Source organism: Tympanuchus pallidicinctus, unplaced genomic scaffold, assembly GCF_026119805.1.
Source record: "Tympanuchus pallidicinctus isolate F22 unplaced genomic scaffold, pur_lepc_1.0 scaffold10, whole genome shotgun sequence".
Taxonomy (NCBI): Eukaryota; Metazoa; Chordata; class Aves; order Galliformes; family Phasianidae; genus Tympanuchus; species Tympanuchus pallidicinctus.
The window spans coordinates 2,260,194-2,277,171 of NW_026294619.1; the positions used below are offsets into that span (position 1 = coordinate 2,260,194).

The 16,978-nt window shown below is 46.0% G+C and overlaps 1 protein-coding gene across 2 annotated transcripts; it reads right to left on the minus strand.

Annotated features, from left to right (window-relative positions):
* Positions 1-4,344: 4,344 nt before the first annotated feature.
* On the minus strand, positions 4,345-15,728 carry UPK1B (uroplakin 1B). 2 transcript variants are annotated; one of them, XM_052704963.1, is made up of 8 exons: positions 15,610-15,728; positions 10,534-10,621; positions 9,826-10,026; positions 8,253-8,327; positions 7,385-7,507; positions 6,914-7,093; positions 5,447-5,530; positions 4,345-4,832 (listed from the first exon to the last, which is right to left on the minus strand). In XM_052704963.1, the coding sequence occupies exons 2-8, from the start codon at positions 10,600-10,602 to the stop codon at positions 4,782-4,784; spliced, it is 783 nt and encodes a 260-aa protein (XP_052560923.1). In that variant the 5' UTR covers positions 10,603-10,621; positions 15,610-15,728; the 3' UTR covers positions 4,345-4,781. The 2 variants fall into 2 exon arrangements, with proteins under 2 accessions (XP_052560923.1, XP_052560930.1); XM_052704970.1 differs by lacking the exon at positions 15,610-15,728 and adding an exon at positions 14,923-15,091.
* Positions 15,729-16,978: the final 1,250 nt, after the last annotated feature.

Here is a 16,978-nt window from a genome sequence, read left to right on the forward strand (position 1 = left end):
CAACCAGAGCAGGAGAAAGGAGAGTAACACACATGATAATTATTAAAGAAGGAAAGTTTGCAGAAAAGTAAAACCTGAAAAGGAAGAAAAAAAAACACCCCATAAGCCATAAGAGTTGAATCAATCTGGAAAATGTCAGAAAGTGTTCGTTCTTGGTCTTTCACAGGCACAGAGGGATTTGTGTTAATGGGCATGGTGGGGATGGGCTGACGGTTGCCCTTGGTCATCTTAGAGGTCTTTTCCAACCATAATGAGTTTATGATTCTACTATTCTAGGTGACTTGTTTCCCTCCTCCTTTGTAAGAATCAGTTTAGATTAGAAGAAACAAGTGCTCACAAACTGTAGTTGTTTACCTTCTCCCAGCTCGGTGCCACCTGAAAAAGGAGTACAGTCAGTGGTGTGCATTGCCTGAAAAGTAGAGAGAGATGGAAGGTTTCATCCTGCACTCACATTCAATATGAGCCCCAAGCAGACAGAGCAGCTCGCTGCCCATCACTTGGTTCTCTCAAGAGTTTATCTCCACCAGTGCACATGCAGGAACTGCTATTGACCTTGCCTGTGCTGGAATTTCACCTCGCGTGCAAGCTCACATAGTCAGAAACACCCTCACCTTTTTTTCTGCTGTGGATAAAACCCTCAGCAGTCATCCTAAGCTCGCCAGGCAGCGACCTCTCCTAAAGATGGATGACACAGATCTTAGGGAGAATTCCTGCAGGAGGTTCCCAGCATACCACACGTTGCTCAGGTTTTCCCCAGTTGCTAGAGAGAGCAGGGCTGCCACGGGGTACAAGAAGGAGGCTTCGTTTATGAGTTTGTTTTAGGTCACGCTTGGTCCCAATAAGCATTTTTTGGCACAAGTCCCTCTTGTAAGGAATGCACAAAATGAAGATGGCAGGACAGTGAGCAGGATGGGAAATAAATCATCTGAGTCAGAGGATACTGAACGCCACCAACAGCCTGGTGCAGGTTTATGCACTGAGCTGGCAGCTGGATGCAAGCACACAAGGCACTGTGTGCTGTGAGTGAACCAGTGAAGTGAAGAGAGATGGGGCTTGAGAAAGGGCCTGCAAAGGTGGTTCATGCAAGTGAAGGACAAGTGAGAGGAAAGGAGGAGAGGAGTAGGAGAGCCTGCTGGAGAAATGAGGACAAAAGCAGGCCTGTGGAGCTCCGTGGCCTGAAGGAATGAAGACCTGCAGCAATGCTGGCTACAAACATTCAGTAATTTGAGGGAGTGTTGGGTTTTTTGGTGCTCGTGTATTGAAGGGCTGTGGCCAGGATTTGAGACACTTGGGATCTTAGAGATCTCAAGCTGCTCAGTCAAGTGTGAATAAAGGATATTTCTGAGTGAGATTCCTTTTTCAGAATTGGAATATTGCAGTAAATTAATAATCTAAAAATACAGTTGGGAACTGTGGGAGAATTTAAACATGGATTTTTGCCAGGAGAGAACTGTGAATATTCACACCTACAGAGAAAAAATACGCAGAGCAAATATGCAACAAACCATGCAACTTCCACCTGGTGGATTTTTTTCTTCATCTTGCTTTAGTCCAGAAGTTTTTTGTGTATCTCTGCACATTGCCTGCTTCGATGACCAGGTTTGTCCACAACTTCCAGCAGTAATCCAAACAGCTGAGAATGAATAGGATTTATTTACAAGCCCCAGCCAACACACAAACCTGTTCACCATCATTCCTGTCATGGGCTCCATCCCTTCCTCACCCTCCCCTGGCATCTCAGGTAGGGAACTCGTAGAGATTGGGATCAGCCTCAAAAGCTGAAAAAACAGAAAAGCATCTTTCTTTCTTTTCCCACCTTAGTTCAGGCAGTTAAAGCTGGCTTTTTCTGGTTGAAGTGTGGTGTGCTTGGCACTTCTGCATAGATCCACCATTTCAGAGACTGCTGGTTCATCACAAGTTTTATTTTTTTCTCTGTAAACTCTAAATCATAATGTGCCATGTGAGCTAAAGGCCCAAAAAGCAAAAGGTAAACTTGACTAACCTTAACTGGAGCACTGCGTCCAGGCCTGGGGCCCCCAGTACAAGGATGTGGAGCTCTTGGAGTGGTTCCAGAGGAGGGCCACTAAGATGATCAGGGGGCTGGAGCACCTCTCCTGTGAGGAAAGGTTGAGGGAACCGGGATTGCTTAGCTTGGAGAAGAGAAGGCGCTGGGGAGACCTCATTGTGGCCTTCCAGTACTTGAAGGGAGCTTATAAACAGCCGTTTACAAGGGTGGATACAAACAAGGGTTTACAGGGGTGGATAGTGATAGGACAGGGGGAATGGTTTTAAACAGAGGCAGGGGAGGTTTAGGTTAGATATTAGGAGGAAGTTTTTCACACAGGGTGGTGACGCACTGAACAGGTTGCCCAAGGAGGCTGTGGATGCCCCATCCCTGGAGGCATTCAAGGCCAGGCTGGATGTGGCTCTGGGCAGCCTGGGCTGCTGGTTGGCGACCCTGCACACAGCAGGGGGGTTGAAACTCAGTGATCATCGTGGTCCTTTTTAACCCAGACCATACTATGATTCTACGAATCTAGCTGGCTTAAACTGCCATTTGTGTCATAGGTCAGTAATATCATTTTCAACTGGTAGGAGCAGTGAATATTGCAGTGATCTATTCAAGACAGTCTCAGTTTCTCTTCTCCTATAAAATCCTGCTGTATTTTCTCTATTTTGAGAGCTGTGCTATAATCTCCGCATATTTAGATGTTGCAAGAAGAAAGAGACTTCTGGGTCTGAAGCAGCAGACCAGAAGAGGAAATAATATTTAAATTTACATGCTACCATGATCTTAAAGTTTACTGCAGTCTGTATCTCCAACCACATCCATATGCAGAAGTCTCTAGCGTGTTCCATACCTGGACATGTGGCTTATTTCCAGAGCTACCTGGCCTGCAGAAATAACCCAAGCAGGAGATCTGTAGGCAGGTGAGCAGCTCTCTGCAAAGCTGCTATGGCTGAGAAGGTTTTGGAGGGATTTGCCCAAGCGAAGATAGAGGCAGTGTGCTGTCCCTCCTCCCCCATTCCTCTTTTCTCTGCTGTTGCAGTAGGTAGGGATTTGCAGTTCTCAAGAAGGAGCATTCAGGCAAGTCTTTGCAGTTGCTGCCTAACTAAATCTTTGGATTTATTTAGCTATTTGTTACATACACACAAACAAACAAACAGGAAAGACATGCATAAAACAAACCAGATCACTGACACATATGGTGCCTGTGGTCTATCCACGTCCTCAAGTCTCACAAAAAGGGCTGAAGACAGAAGGCTTAAGGAAATGGCTGAGAGTCCAGACCCTCAAGGACAGTCACCTCCTAGCTGAAACAGTGACCTTTCCACATGGTCTTCCCTTCTGAAAGGGCTGATCCATGGGGATTATTCTTTTTGAACACACAGACATTAAGGAAAGCCCTCTGTGCTTCAGGCGCCTGATTCTCCTTCAAGCCTTTCGCCCTCTCTGTCTCCCCCAGTACTCCAGTGAGGGAGCACTGACCTGCACACCTTCTTTGCATCAGGGCTCTGAGCACTCAGACCTTCCTCACAGTCCCGGGGGTCCCAGATAGAAACCTTCATTTCCCCTTCCCAAACACAGAATCACGAGCGAGAGTAAAATTTTTTTTTACTTCCACTTGTTTTTAATTGTCATTTTTGGCAAATATACAAAAACAAGGAATGAAAGTAGCTGGCAAACTGTCACAATCTGAGACAGCACACCTTAAAATGCTCTACCCCAGAGGATGTTTGCACGAACGTGTAACTGAAGCATTCACTCGGAAAGACACCAGATCAGCCTGTGCCGAAGTGAACTGCAGTTGAACTGACTGGATTTGGTTTGGAGAGCACCCTGTTGGCATTTGTCACAAGACTTTTGCCTTTTTTTTTTGCTGCCTGGCCTGCCTGATCTGGGGATGTGGGGTTGGAAGTGCAAGGAGGACATGAGCACATCCGTGTAGACAGCAGGGAGATTGAGGGGTGTGGGACAGCCCCTGCCACAAAGGCAGCTGGAGCACAGGACCCCTTGTATTCTGCACATATTCTAGTGAAATCCTGTGTGAAGCACGTGCAGATTTTGATGGAGTTGCTCGTGGAATTTTTCATGGTCTGGCACTTCTGAAGGTAGAGAAGAAGCAGTATTTTCACAGGGAGGTAGGTTTGAACACGGGCAGCACATTGCAGAGGAGTGAGCTAGTCTTTCATTGAGCTTGGCTAGCAGCAGACTTTTCATCTGTGATACGTCTTTGCTGCTGACACATTTAAACTCTTAGAAAATCTTCCTTACTTTAAGGCAAGGAGTGATGGATACCAGGAACAGAAGTTGAAAGATAAAATATATTAGAGAGTTCTGCAGTCTTCTCCCTTGCTGCACCCGCCTTTATTGGTCACAGGAGGTTACAGCTTTATTCAGGCAGTTCTTGCCAGAACCTATAGCATTGTGATTTACTTTCAGCCTAGTTTTAGAGAGGGACTTTTCTGGAGCAACTATAGATGGACATTTTCCTCTGTGATTCTATCACAGAACAAATCAGACTGTGTCTTATCTTAGCTCCAAGGATTTCTCACACAGCAAAATCAAGGTTTCACCTCAGCCAGGAGACATTTAGACAGCAGAAGAAGGGACAAGAAGTGTGTGACATTAGTGTGTCATGTTTTCTGAGGGGCTAAAGCAATATGGGAGAGATAGAGGGAAAGCTTCAGGTCCCCAGTGGCACAAGGTGAATGGAGCAGGAGATGAGTGAATGCAGTTTCAAAGAATGCTTCATGGTAGGGCTGAGGATGTTGAGCCTTCAGTATGCAATTCTGCTCCAGTAGAACATGGTTCCGAGGAGGACGCAGAACTGAAAAGACAAGACTACTGAGTTTCTCTTGTCCTCATTCCTTCCCCACACCTCTCCCCCTAGTCCCATGTAATCCTACTGATAGGAGAGAACAACAGAAATACTTGATAAGCAAAGTTCATTCAGGAACAGGGAGCCTAAAGCTTTTTTATCTGCACAGAAACTTCACAGTGCAGAAAGATGTGTGCAGACATAACTATTTGACCGGATCACTCAGCTCACTGGGGATTATCTGTCACGAAACTGCTGAACCCTAAGTATTTGAAACACTTCTGCAAAGTCTTCAAACTAGAAATGGAATTATCTCTCACGATCACAGTTTAGATGTTCCAATACCCTCTGAAAACAAGAACCTGCAAGCTGTTTGTTATGCTGTGTTACTAAGATTGCAGCAGGACACTGCAGGCCTGAAGGCCATCTAGCTCCTTCAGCGTGGTAGCCAGGGATGACGGGAAACATTAGCATGTAATCCTGCTAGTGGAGCAGGCTACAAGCATGTTGGTGAGAAATAAATGTCATCTTTAGATATTTTTCAGCCCTGTCATCCTCCTCCACCCAGGTGGGTGTGGAATCGTAAGGAAAGAGAAGAGGAAATAAAAACAAAAAGTACTCACAGTCCAGCAGAGGATGGCAAAACCAAACCAGGCAACACCCCAGGCTTGCCTGTTCAGTGGCCCAGAAATAGCATCATAACAACCCTGTAAGGCAACCATGCATGAATCAACACAAGCTTTGAGCTTCTGTTCCTCAGTTACAAGCTCATCCATCTCCAAGAGAGAGTAAAGTGGCATGATCCTCTCCTATTGTTATTTGAGTAATTCAAAAAGACAGGCCAGAACTACACTGATTATTGACAACTTGCAGATAACCTGCATGTTTCTAACTCCAGATACAAAGCAGACCCATCTTAAATACTTCAAGGACAATTTTCCACTTGCTGAACACAAAGACAGTCAACATAGAGCTGGACTCCTGAATCCAAAAGGTACAGGCAAGTTTGGAAACCTGAACATCTTCTGGAAGTGCTTGTTAGTGGAGAACTTCATGCTCATGACCCAGCAATCAGTCTGAACAGGAAAAGCTGGTTAACTGTAAAGTTCAGCAAGTGATGTGCTCAGTAAATGGATCTCACTGTAGGAAGCACTTCTCTGAGATGCCCTACTATTCATTTCCTGGGGCACAATGCCAGAGGATAACCCTTCTTCTTCTCTTGCCATCTGTTCTCCATTAGTTTTGACAGCTGCCTAGAGGAGGAGAACTGCTGTCTTGCTCACTCATGTATGCACTCATCTTTGGGCAGTGGTTGATTTAGCTGGTGACCACCTGCGTGTATGAGGTACTGCTTCATATCGGTAGCAGTGGAATAGTTTTCTTCCAATTCACACATTGTTAAGTGTGGTCTCCTCACCTTGAGAAAGGCATTAAGGCACTGAAATGTGTCCAGAGTACGTCAACAGAGCTGTGGGGGGCCTGGAGCACAAGCGTTATGGGGAGTGGCTGAGGGAACTGGGATTGTTCAGTCTGGAGAAGAGGAGGCTCGGAGGAGACCTCATCATTCTCAACAATTCCCTGATAGGAGGTGGTGGTGAGGTTTGGATTGGCCCCTTCTCCTGGGTAACAGTGATAGGACAAGAGAGAATGGTTGCAAGTTGAACCTGGGGAGATTCAGGTTGAATATTAGGAAACATTTCTTCTCAGGAAGAGTGGTGAGGCATTGGCACAGGCTAGCCCTGGGAAGTGGTGGAGTCACTGTCCCTGGAGGTGTTGAAGGACTATGTAGATGTGGCACTGAGGGACATGGCTTAGTGGGCATGGTGGAGATAGATTGGCAGTTGGACTTGATAATTTTAGAGGTCTTTTCCATTTGATTATGTGACTATTCCTAACAGTCAGAAAAGCCTTTACCACAATCTGCGCTGTATTCTACATAGTCAGGAACCTACAAGCACTGCTGCTTCTTCAGAAAACTTTTGGACACCTGTAGCTTACAGTAAAGCAGGAAGGCTATTCCCTATTTCCTTTCCATCCAGCAAGGCACTTCAGACTAACACATTAACTGGCAAAAACAGAGAAAATCTTACGTTGCTGTTATAGAAGCCGGGGACCCCAAGCTTGCAGCCATCAAGATTGATGGGTTCACCTCGGTTGTCCATGACGCAGCAGTTGTGTGGCCAAGGATAGTCGGCGTCGTTGTGTGTCACGCGAAAAGCAGATGTGTAGGCCTGCCAGTCCGAGGGCCCATTCACCCCGCAGCACTGGTTCTGTGGGGTGAGAGAAGGAAACTTCATGGGCCAAGGTCACAGCCCTGCACAAGGCTGGCCCCTGCGTATGGTTAGGCATTAACCACAGATTTATGGGAGAGATTTTTGAAGTGCTTGCCTTTGCCAGCCTGCCATCTGATAAACAAGCAAAATGGGGAGTGTGTCAGGAGTTTGTCTAAGGTTCAAGGCAGATGCTATCCTTTTTATTACTGAGTGGGTCTGAGGAGGATTTGAAATTCCAGAGCTGCAGAGCATTTAGTAATTAGTGATAGTATTCAGTGTTATTATTACCTGAAGCATGAGATTATCCCATGTCTGTGTGACCCCGTCGGTCATCCGTTTGTCATTGTTATTGTCTGCATCTGATTTCAGATACCTCTCCAGCATTTGCTTCAGGAAGAGGTTTGGAGTAAGCTGCAGGAGAAAACAAATAAACAAACAACAGCAACAAAAAAAACCATCAGAAAAGAATGAAGGAACTACGTAAATAAGTGGCCATGCAAAGCAAATATGTGGATGAATTTGCCTGCTTCAGTATCCAGCTAGAGAACTGGAATGCTGTTCCCCCCATCACTCCCAGTTTTACACAGAGGAGGCTAAAGAGCAAGATATAAGGGGCAGGAGCAAGAAAGACACAGAGAACGACTCTTAAGCTTGTCCTTCCAGATGTCGGATCAAAGGAGAATGCAGAAGCCATGGGTTACATTTGATGTTGCTTGGAGCTGAAGAGCCTCCAGGTCATTTTCCCCACAGATATCTGCAATAACCCATGTCATCTTTTCCTCACTAGGAACACTGCCTGTTGTGATGCTGAAGGTTTGTATGAGAGATTAATCAGCCTCTAGCTGAAAGACTAAACGCTGCATTGATGATTCAGCAAACCCGCACTTTTATTTCCTTAGCTGCAAGGTTATAAGCATTTGGGAGCATCAAAAATAGCAAAACTCTCTTCAGAACAACAAAGATAATTCCTTCATTAGAATGAATGTTGGATGCTTTCCTTGTGGGGTCTTGCTCTAACTCAGCAGCAGTCCTTTGAACTTACATCGTACCACCCACCACACAGGCCATTTACTCCACTAAACAGGAAACAGCATGCCGTAAAACTGCAACATATTCCAATGCAGTTGCATGAAGACATGAGAAAGGCAATACTCACAAAGTCTCGGTGAGTTGCTGCCGTGATGCAAGAAGCCATTTCAAATGCATAAGTGATCAGCATCAGAATAATATACTGTTGGGAAGAGAGAGTAGAGTCAGCTATGGGAGAAAAAATTAAGCAGTTTATTCCCATTCTGTATTTTTCAAGTTTAAGCCCCACACTCTGTTCAAGCCAAAAGAAACTGAGCTGCATCAGTGTCCCCAGTCTTCTCTGTTCCTCTGAACATTCATGTAGTCCTTATCTGTGCTCATTTCAGTTGGCAATCTTATTTCTGAAGGTGTACGACCAGAATTGTAATCCATCTCACAGACATAATATCATCAGAAACTTGTTGAATGGCATTAATCCTATTCTATCTTCAGGGATGATACTTTGCTCAATATGCCCAAGATGAACATCAGCCATTTTCTTTGCTGCATCTTATTGGCAAGTTATTACTCTGTTTGCAAGCTGGAAGCTTCTCAGCAAGAAGCTAGTCAATCCTAGCGGGAGAGACTGTACTTCAGGGAAAGAGAAGGTGCAATTTAATGTGTTGTTCAGATCCTCCTGACTCATGCTTTGTAAGGAAAGGACCTTCATGAAAACTGATTCTCAAGAGCACCATTCACAGTTTGTTTCACTGCTTCTCTTCTCTTCTCAACGCAATCCCTTTCAGTCTTTTCTGTATTCCCTGCGCAATTCTCATGCCTCCATTTTTCCTCTTACACTTCAAAATGTTTTTCCCAGATTCAAGGCATTTGTTTTCTTCTTTCACTAGCTTCTGCCCTGTACTACAGCCTTGGGTTTCAGTCAAGACATCAACATTTAGAGTTAAGGGAATTCTCTTCCATCACTTGTTACTGGTGAATTTTCTGGCACGAGAGCTCAGATCTCTGTCTCCTCTTTAAAACAGACACCCTGCCACCCTACATTAAGCCAAGATAGAGCTGACTGCAGAGTTTTTAACTCTACCCTCCCTTAATGTGCACACCAATTAATTTTAACTACTGTCAACCTAAGTTGAGGACTGAGTAAGAAATTGTAGAGGTTTGTTTGCACCTTAACATTGTTTTTGGTGTATTCAAAGCTATCTATCCTCATCCCTGTAATTTCTGTTTGCTTGCTGATGCATAATGTCAGCTGCACCCATTTTTGGTACACTAACACATACTAATGCCTTGTAAAGAAGTCATTACTTATCAGCTCCTAAACTAAATGGTACATGACAGCTGAAAGGCAGTGTGAAGAAACTAGAATCTAAACCACATCCCAGGTGCATCTGATTGCACAAGTGCTTCTGCAGGGCTTCAGAGCCAGGGTCAGGACACACGGTTTAAACCTTCACTGTGGTTACTGTCATTGTGGTTATTGCTATTAATTCCCCCACCCTAGTTTCAGAGCTTCTCACGCATGTGTCCTCACAGATATCACCTTGTGGGAGAACACAGCCAGAGACAAGAAGAACCTTTGGCTTCTCTTCACCAATAAAAGCTGTCTTTATTCGATCGGTAAATACCAAGACAGACAGGGCAAATAAGCCAATATTTTTTAAGTTTGGCAGGAATGAACGGGCAAACATTGCTACACTTACCACCAGTAGCAAAGTCCTGTTGGACTTTATGACTCCAATGATGCCGAGGATAGACAGAGCGAGGAGTGCAAAGCCAACAAAGATACCAATCCAGGCCGCAGCATAGATGTCATCATTTTCTGTGGCTTCCAGCAGAGGGTAGAGGCCATGGGGATCTGACACAAAGAAGATGCATTCTGCTGTCAGGGCAATACCGCACATCTGAGGAGCACAAATTAGGGAAAACTGTTAAACTGAGGGAAAGAACAGAGTCGTGAAGATTGCATTCATTCTATTCAGCCTCCTGCCAGCAGGAGCTCCTCAACTCCTCTTATGCCCAACTCTGCAACCCCTTTTATTATCCTTAACACAAGAAGTGCAAGCAAAACTCACCCAGCCTGGACCTCAGAAGTCAGGCCTGGAACTTGAGAATGTTAAGAATAAAATTAACACAAACTTTCCTGTCACTATATGGAAGGAGTTGGCTGGAAAGATGTTGGTCAGCAGCAAGGGCTGTTCCTCTAGAGACAAGCTGGTCTGGTGGATCAACCCCTGCCATTCCTTCCCAACTGACCTGCCAGAACAGCTCTCCTTTATCCCTTGCCTAATGCTACATTGCTCTTTTTACTGGTGGTCTTCACATGTGAAAAGGGATTTCTTGGCTAGGAAGCGTTAAGAAGTGTCACACTGTAAGGAAGCTGCCACCCATCCACGTCCCACTTCACTTACCCCAATGACCACATTCCCCAGGATTAATAGACCCTGACAGATGCGTATGCCATTGTCAGTTTTTGCCATCTTTAGATCTTCATGCAACCTGAGAAAAATCAAAGACAGTCGTCAGTTAGACCAGTACAATAGGCTTCATTTAGAAACAGAAATTACCCATGAAGAGAAGATAGACGGAATCCATCTGTCTGTACTCCTCCCACTCCTTGCTTCATGGTAGTTTTAAAGGAAAAACCTCCTGAGGCATGAAGCTAATAACTGAAATGCTCTCTGATAGTTGAGCTACGCAAGAGTGGGATGACTGTGCACAGACAGTTGCTTCAACTCACTTTTGGCTTGTTTTTTTGGTGACACACCAGTACCCATGCAGACCCCTAGCACAAGCACAGCTCATGGTGACACATTTCCGTCTGGCTGGAATCAACGGCTACTGGGATGAACACCAAATGAGTTCAATTTCCTCACCTCACTTCTCCTTCAAAGAAGCCAGATTTATTCCAGGGCACATCACAGATCTTATTGGCCATTCCCTTTTGGCCAGCACTAGCATGGAACCAAATATAACCATAGAGATAGAGCTGTATCCCACACACATACTTATGGCTCAGGGCTTGCCATCACTTACTAAGGATATTTCCCTCTTCCCCCCCCTGCCGAGAACTGAAGCTGGGGCTCCCATTCCTTCCCAATCAGGTATGAGGGACCGAGCTGCTTAGGCTGCAGCTGGCTTGTGGGAGATGGGCCAAGTAGCATTCCCATCAAATTCCTGAGAACATTATATCCTGCAGGCTGGGCCCAGGCTCTCCACCTTAACATCAGCTCCCTCCAGGGAGAGCGGCATAAAGGATTATTCTGAGGTGTGAGACCTCTTGGAGAAATGAGCCCAAATTCCAGAGCCGATGAAGCCCTTCTTTCAAAGGGACAGAGCGTGTGTGTGCATGGCAAGGAAGAAGAACTCCAACCCTGAGATAGCTGCATGTGTTGTGTCGTTAAGAAAATACAGGCAATGAAAGAAAGGCTGAAGCGGGCCCAGCTTGAGCAGGCAAAAGGCAAAGCTTGACTTTCCCGCTGGAGTACCTGCACTTGGGACCCCTCTTCCTGGGGCTACCAGCTCTGAGATGCTTCAAATAAACTTTTGAAAAATTAGAGCAGACATTAGCAGCTGCTAATGAACCATGAGAAGTTGAAAAAAGTCAGAATTTCCTATCACCATTTCTGCAGCAGTTTGAGGTTTTGGCATGGAGAGACTTCCAATGCTTTTACCACTACACAAGCAGCAGCAGAGTACATAGGTATTTTTCCAGGATAGCACAAGTGACAATTATTTCCCAGATAAGAAGCCATTTTTACTCCCAGCCAGGTGGTTGGAGGCTGGCCCAGTACATCTAAAGCTGCATGATGCTGTATTTGAATGTGGATGGCAGGCTGCCAAACTTGCCCTATTTATTACTAGCCAATATGTCCAGGAGTCACACACAATGCCTTGCTGGTCAGAATCATAGAATCATCAAGTTTGGAAGGACCACTAAGATCATCATGTCCAATTATCAACCCATCAGCATCGTGCACACTAACCATGTCTCTCAGGGCCGCATCTACGTGATTTTTGAACACCTCCAGGGGCAGCAACCACCATCTCCCTGGGCAGCCTGTGCCACTGCATCACCAATACTCAGATCTGGGCTGGGCAATGCTTGGCCACGTGTTCTCCAGATCCTGACAAACCTGTGACGAGCACTTGGCCTCTACATATCTGAAAGCTGTAGAGGCTACAGCCTAAATCCTTGCTCACAGTCCAGAGATTTTAGAGAAGCCTTTAGTTATTACTGACTAAGGGTCATCACAAGTCAGGGGGCAGCCCAAAAAGCAATGATATCTCCCTGATCTGAACACAGGTGCACAAATTCTATCACATGAAAAACTGGGTCTGCTCCAGCTGCCATGCAGAGAGCTGGATTCTGTGTCATGTTGCATCATTCCACCTGTGATTAACAAAGCCACAATCCTTTCCTTAGCATTACAGAAATTTCTTTCTCCTACCTTTCTCTCTTACGGGAACCCCTGCATTGTAACAACAGCACTGAGACCAAAAGGATGCCAGATCTGGCTTGCTCTTGGCTTTGCTCTTGGCACAACTCAGCCTTTTTTTTTATAATTAATATGAAGACTCTTGCACATGGACTCCCCACCCAACCCACATGCTTCCCAGAATTTCCCTTTCTTGTAACCAGGACTTGACTTGCTCTTGCCTCTCCTTGAGCAGGTATTACTGTAGGCAAAACAGTCTGAGAAAGAGGGCTTGATCTGAAAGCCTCAGTGGGGCTGGTTACATAAAACAATGCACAGAGAACAGGAAATGGAAAAAGGGCAGAAGAGCCTTTATCATGGACCTAAAAACGAGCAGTGCAATGGAAATCCCTCTTCCACTCCCTTCAGATGGACCCGTATAATCGGGATGCAGGGCTGGGGAGGGGCTCCAAGGTCATCACAACAGCTGGATCTGATGACAGCTGAGAGCCAACCCTCCAACACACCCCAGAAAAGAAGCTGCAGGAGATATAGGCCTTCCCACCCCCTTACGCCTCAGAGGTAAGCCGCATTAAGCCAAAGCACTTAGGGCAGGTGCACGAATACTGAGGCACAAAACCAACCTCTGGGTTTGCCTCACACAGAAGCGTGACTCACAGCCACCCACCCAGAGTGACACAGGGAGGCAGTCCCTCCCCAGGCACCAGCAGCTTGTGCCTGAGGACAGAAATAATTTTGGAAGTAGGGAAGCCTTCTGTGTGGGCTGGTTAAGGTTAGTTTACAGCCCAAACAGTTTCCTGGGGCTGCAGGCAGATGTTACTTCCATAGCCTGAGAGCTTTCTCGATTTCTCCTCCCTTCTTCCACTCACAGTGGCTTGCAGCAGGTTGTGGGGGCCAAAAAGCAAGCTCCTTTCTGCAAAGGCTGGCTCCTGCCCCTGAGTTAAAGATGACCAACACTATACAGGGTCACTAATGGCACCAGTGCCTTGATTCAGGGGTGATTCAGTCTTTGGTGTATCCTTAACGCCCATTGGCCTAATTGAACTTTTGAAGCCTCTGCATCCTACTTTTACAGGTTGAAACAGGATTTCAATAGCCTTACAGATGAACGTCCCTTGCTTTCGTTTGCTCTCACTCCATTTATAGCCAAAAACGCCTATGAATAGAAATTGGCTTGGCACTTGGCACTGCCTCGTGCAGAAGCAGGCTGTGTTCTGTTTGCCTTGTGTTTTGTGCCAGCTGTGGTGGAATCACAAAAGTCCAGCCAACGGACGTCCAGAAACACACCTGTAAGCATCATGGGTTTCTCCAAAGTGACAGCACTCACCCCAGCATTTGTGAAGCACGAGGTACTGCCCTCCCTTCCACCAGACGTATACAGTCTCCCTCCTTGAAGATACCCAAAACCTATCTGGACATGGTCCTGTACAGCCTAGTTTGGGTGGAGGAGACTTTCAGAGATCTCTTCCAGTCTCAACCATGCTGTGATCAACTCTGCACTACATATCCCTCTCCCTAAGATCTAGGGAGGCCTTCACCACCACTGCTTTGCTATCAGTGGGAGGCCAGAGGGAGGACATCTTACTCCCACCACAGGCCGCAGTTGGGGTACTCGAGCTGTTGCCCACCATCACAAGCATGGCGCTACAGGGGCTGGGACAGATTGGTACATCTGGAGAGCAGCACGAGGAGAGATGGCTGGGCTCAGCTGAGCTGTGCCTCACCCCCTGCTCCCACCCCACGTTTCAGCATGCCTGTGCATAGCGTGGCATTCTTCTCCTCTGGTGTAAGGAAGCGCAGACAAGGGGCCCATTTGTGCAATTCCCCATGGGCTCTGCAGCCTTCAGATGCCTCAGTGGAAAGGCTCAGAGCCATGTAAGCCCAACCAAACAAACACGGCCTTTCAGCAACTGAAGCCTCAGCCTTGCCCATGGGCCCTGCCCTGCCCTTCACCCCATCCAGCCACCTCTCCTCCTATCCCTCGGGCTTGCCTGGGCCCAAGGAACAGTCTGTCCCTACAAGCACGATAAGTGACAGGATGCCCGGGGAGGGAATTTGGCAAGGTGAAGCTGCTGGCTGTACTGGTGCCATGGGACAAGACTCCCCCGGTCAAGTCACAAACCCCAAGCACAGACCCCAAACACAGACCCCTTTCACAACTCCACACCACAATGAGCTTCCATGCAGCAGGACTTGAGTAAACAAAATTCATTGTTATTGTCGTTAATGCAATTAAATAACTTATCAATGAATTCTTGGACCCTGCTGCATAGAGGCAGATGGTTGAGGGTGTCGGTTGGCCATCTATTTATCCTGAGGCAAACACCTCCAGCACACATACTCTCCTCTGTCATCGCCCACCTGCCAGCAGCACACAGTCAGCCCAGGCAAAGAGCAGTGTGGTCACCAGGCTCCAACCATGTTGAGAAAGGGAAGAGCCAGCCGGTCATTTTACACTACCGGGGGAGAAATGTAAAGCAAAAACATAGCTCAGCATCAAGCAGGGGTCAGAGACTAATTAAGTTTCCTTTGGAGAGAGATTGCTATGAAACAAAGCCTCTGCGTACAGAGAGGCGGCTGGTAAATCATCAGGCATAATTACCTCAGATATAGAGCTGGGAGGCAGTTTTTTCCTCTCTCCCTCATTAGTTCAGCAGAACCAAAACAAGAGATATTTTTTCTTGCCTTTCCTATTTTCATAAGTGAGGGGGATTTGTCTTTCTCAACAGTGACTTTTTATGATACTCAAATATGTTGGCAACAGATCTAATTTTCCCATTCCCTCCTCCCAAGTCTTTAGGAGAAAAAAAAAAAAAAGAAACAAATTAAAACAGCCGTACAGAAAGCAGAGTTTGCAGTAGAAGAAAAAAAGCAACTCTTAACAATCTTAGGCAGTTAACCTCATCCAGGTAGCAGCCTCCCTCATACTAAACACAGCCCAGAGGCTCAAATGGAAACCATTTAACATAAAAACCTCTTTTTCTTGTAACTGATGCTTTTTGCTTCTTTGTCTGCAGAGGAAGACAGTGACCGAAGCCAGGTACTCACCCTTCTCTGCTGGAGATGCAGAAAACCGGACCCACCTGTCTGGCTGGTGAATTCCCCAAGAAGCCCCTTTCCCCCTCCTCGGCTGGTCTTTAAGGAGCCTGGGTTGCTGGAGGAGAGTGCTGTGTGATTGGTAGGGTGCCCATCACATGAGGAACAGTTTTTTTTTTTCTAGACAAACCTGTTCCCCGGTTCTTGTGGGACCAGAGGGTGTCTCTGTGATTCTTAGATTGTATCGGAATGCTGTTGTGCCAAAAACAGAAAGCTTAAAGAATTTCACTCATTGTACTCTCAAAGAAGGTGGACAAGTGACTCACCGCTATGAGATACTTGAGCTTTAAAGAGGATAGGCAAATTTGAAGGGTGTAAATCTAAATATTAGCATTGCTGAACTGCTGTTCGAACAGAGTGTAGAAAGAATGCATGGATGAGAAACGAGAGAAATTAATATTAGTGTTCATTTGATTGCGTTGCATGGGAAAAACTCGAAAAATACAGTAGTTTGGGTTGGAACCACTGTGGTGTTCTTTATCTTGGGAATTTTTCAGAAACGATGTGTAGGTATTGGCTGCTGTGTAAGACAGAGTGGATAGCTAGAAAAGTGGAACAACTGTTGCATTGCCTTGAGTCCAATGGTTTTTTAACTCATTCAATCTTATGTTAAGCACTGGAATAGGCTCCCCAGGGAGGTGGTTGAGTCACCATCCCTGCATGTGTTTAAAAACCGTTTGGATGTGGTGCTCAGGGACATGATTTAGTGGAGGGTTGTTAGAGTTAGGGTAGTTTGGTTAGGGTGTGGTTGGACTCGATGGTCTTTAAAGTCTTTTCCAACCGGGGTGATTCTACGATTCTATGATCATGAAGATTGAGCAAAATCAAGGACATACATATGTACTTATCTGCCTGTGATGAACCAGGACTGAGGCTGAGAAACAGCAGAAAAGGCACTTCTCTCAATTTTCTCACACATTCCAGTCCAAGTGTGCAAAAAATAAGCATTCCCATTACTGGAGCCTTGAGCTACAGCTACTTGTGGTTGTTGTTCTTCATTTGTGATGCAAAACCCAACTGTGTAGTGAGCTTGGGATGGGTGATGGAAACATCACGTTCTTAGAGTCCATCATGAATCAAAAACAAACAGCAAAAGACATATACACTTTGTAGCCATTCTTGGAGATGTCTTCTGGGAAATTAGTGATAACTGCAGTAGCTCCAATGTCTTACAGGTCCCCACAGTACCGAGGAACAGCCAAAGAGATCCTGCCAAAGAGAGATCCAGGATGGATACATCCCGTGAGATTTCACCCTGAGGAACAGGCCATGTTTTTGGCCTTTCCTGCACAAGTAAGGCATCCCAATGGTTGGCAAAAGA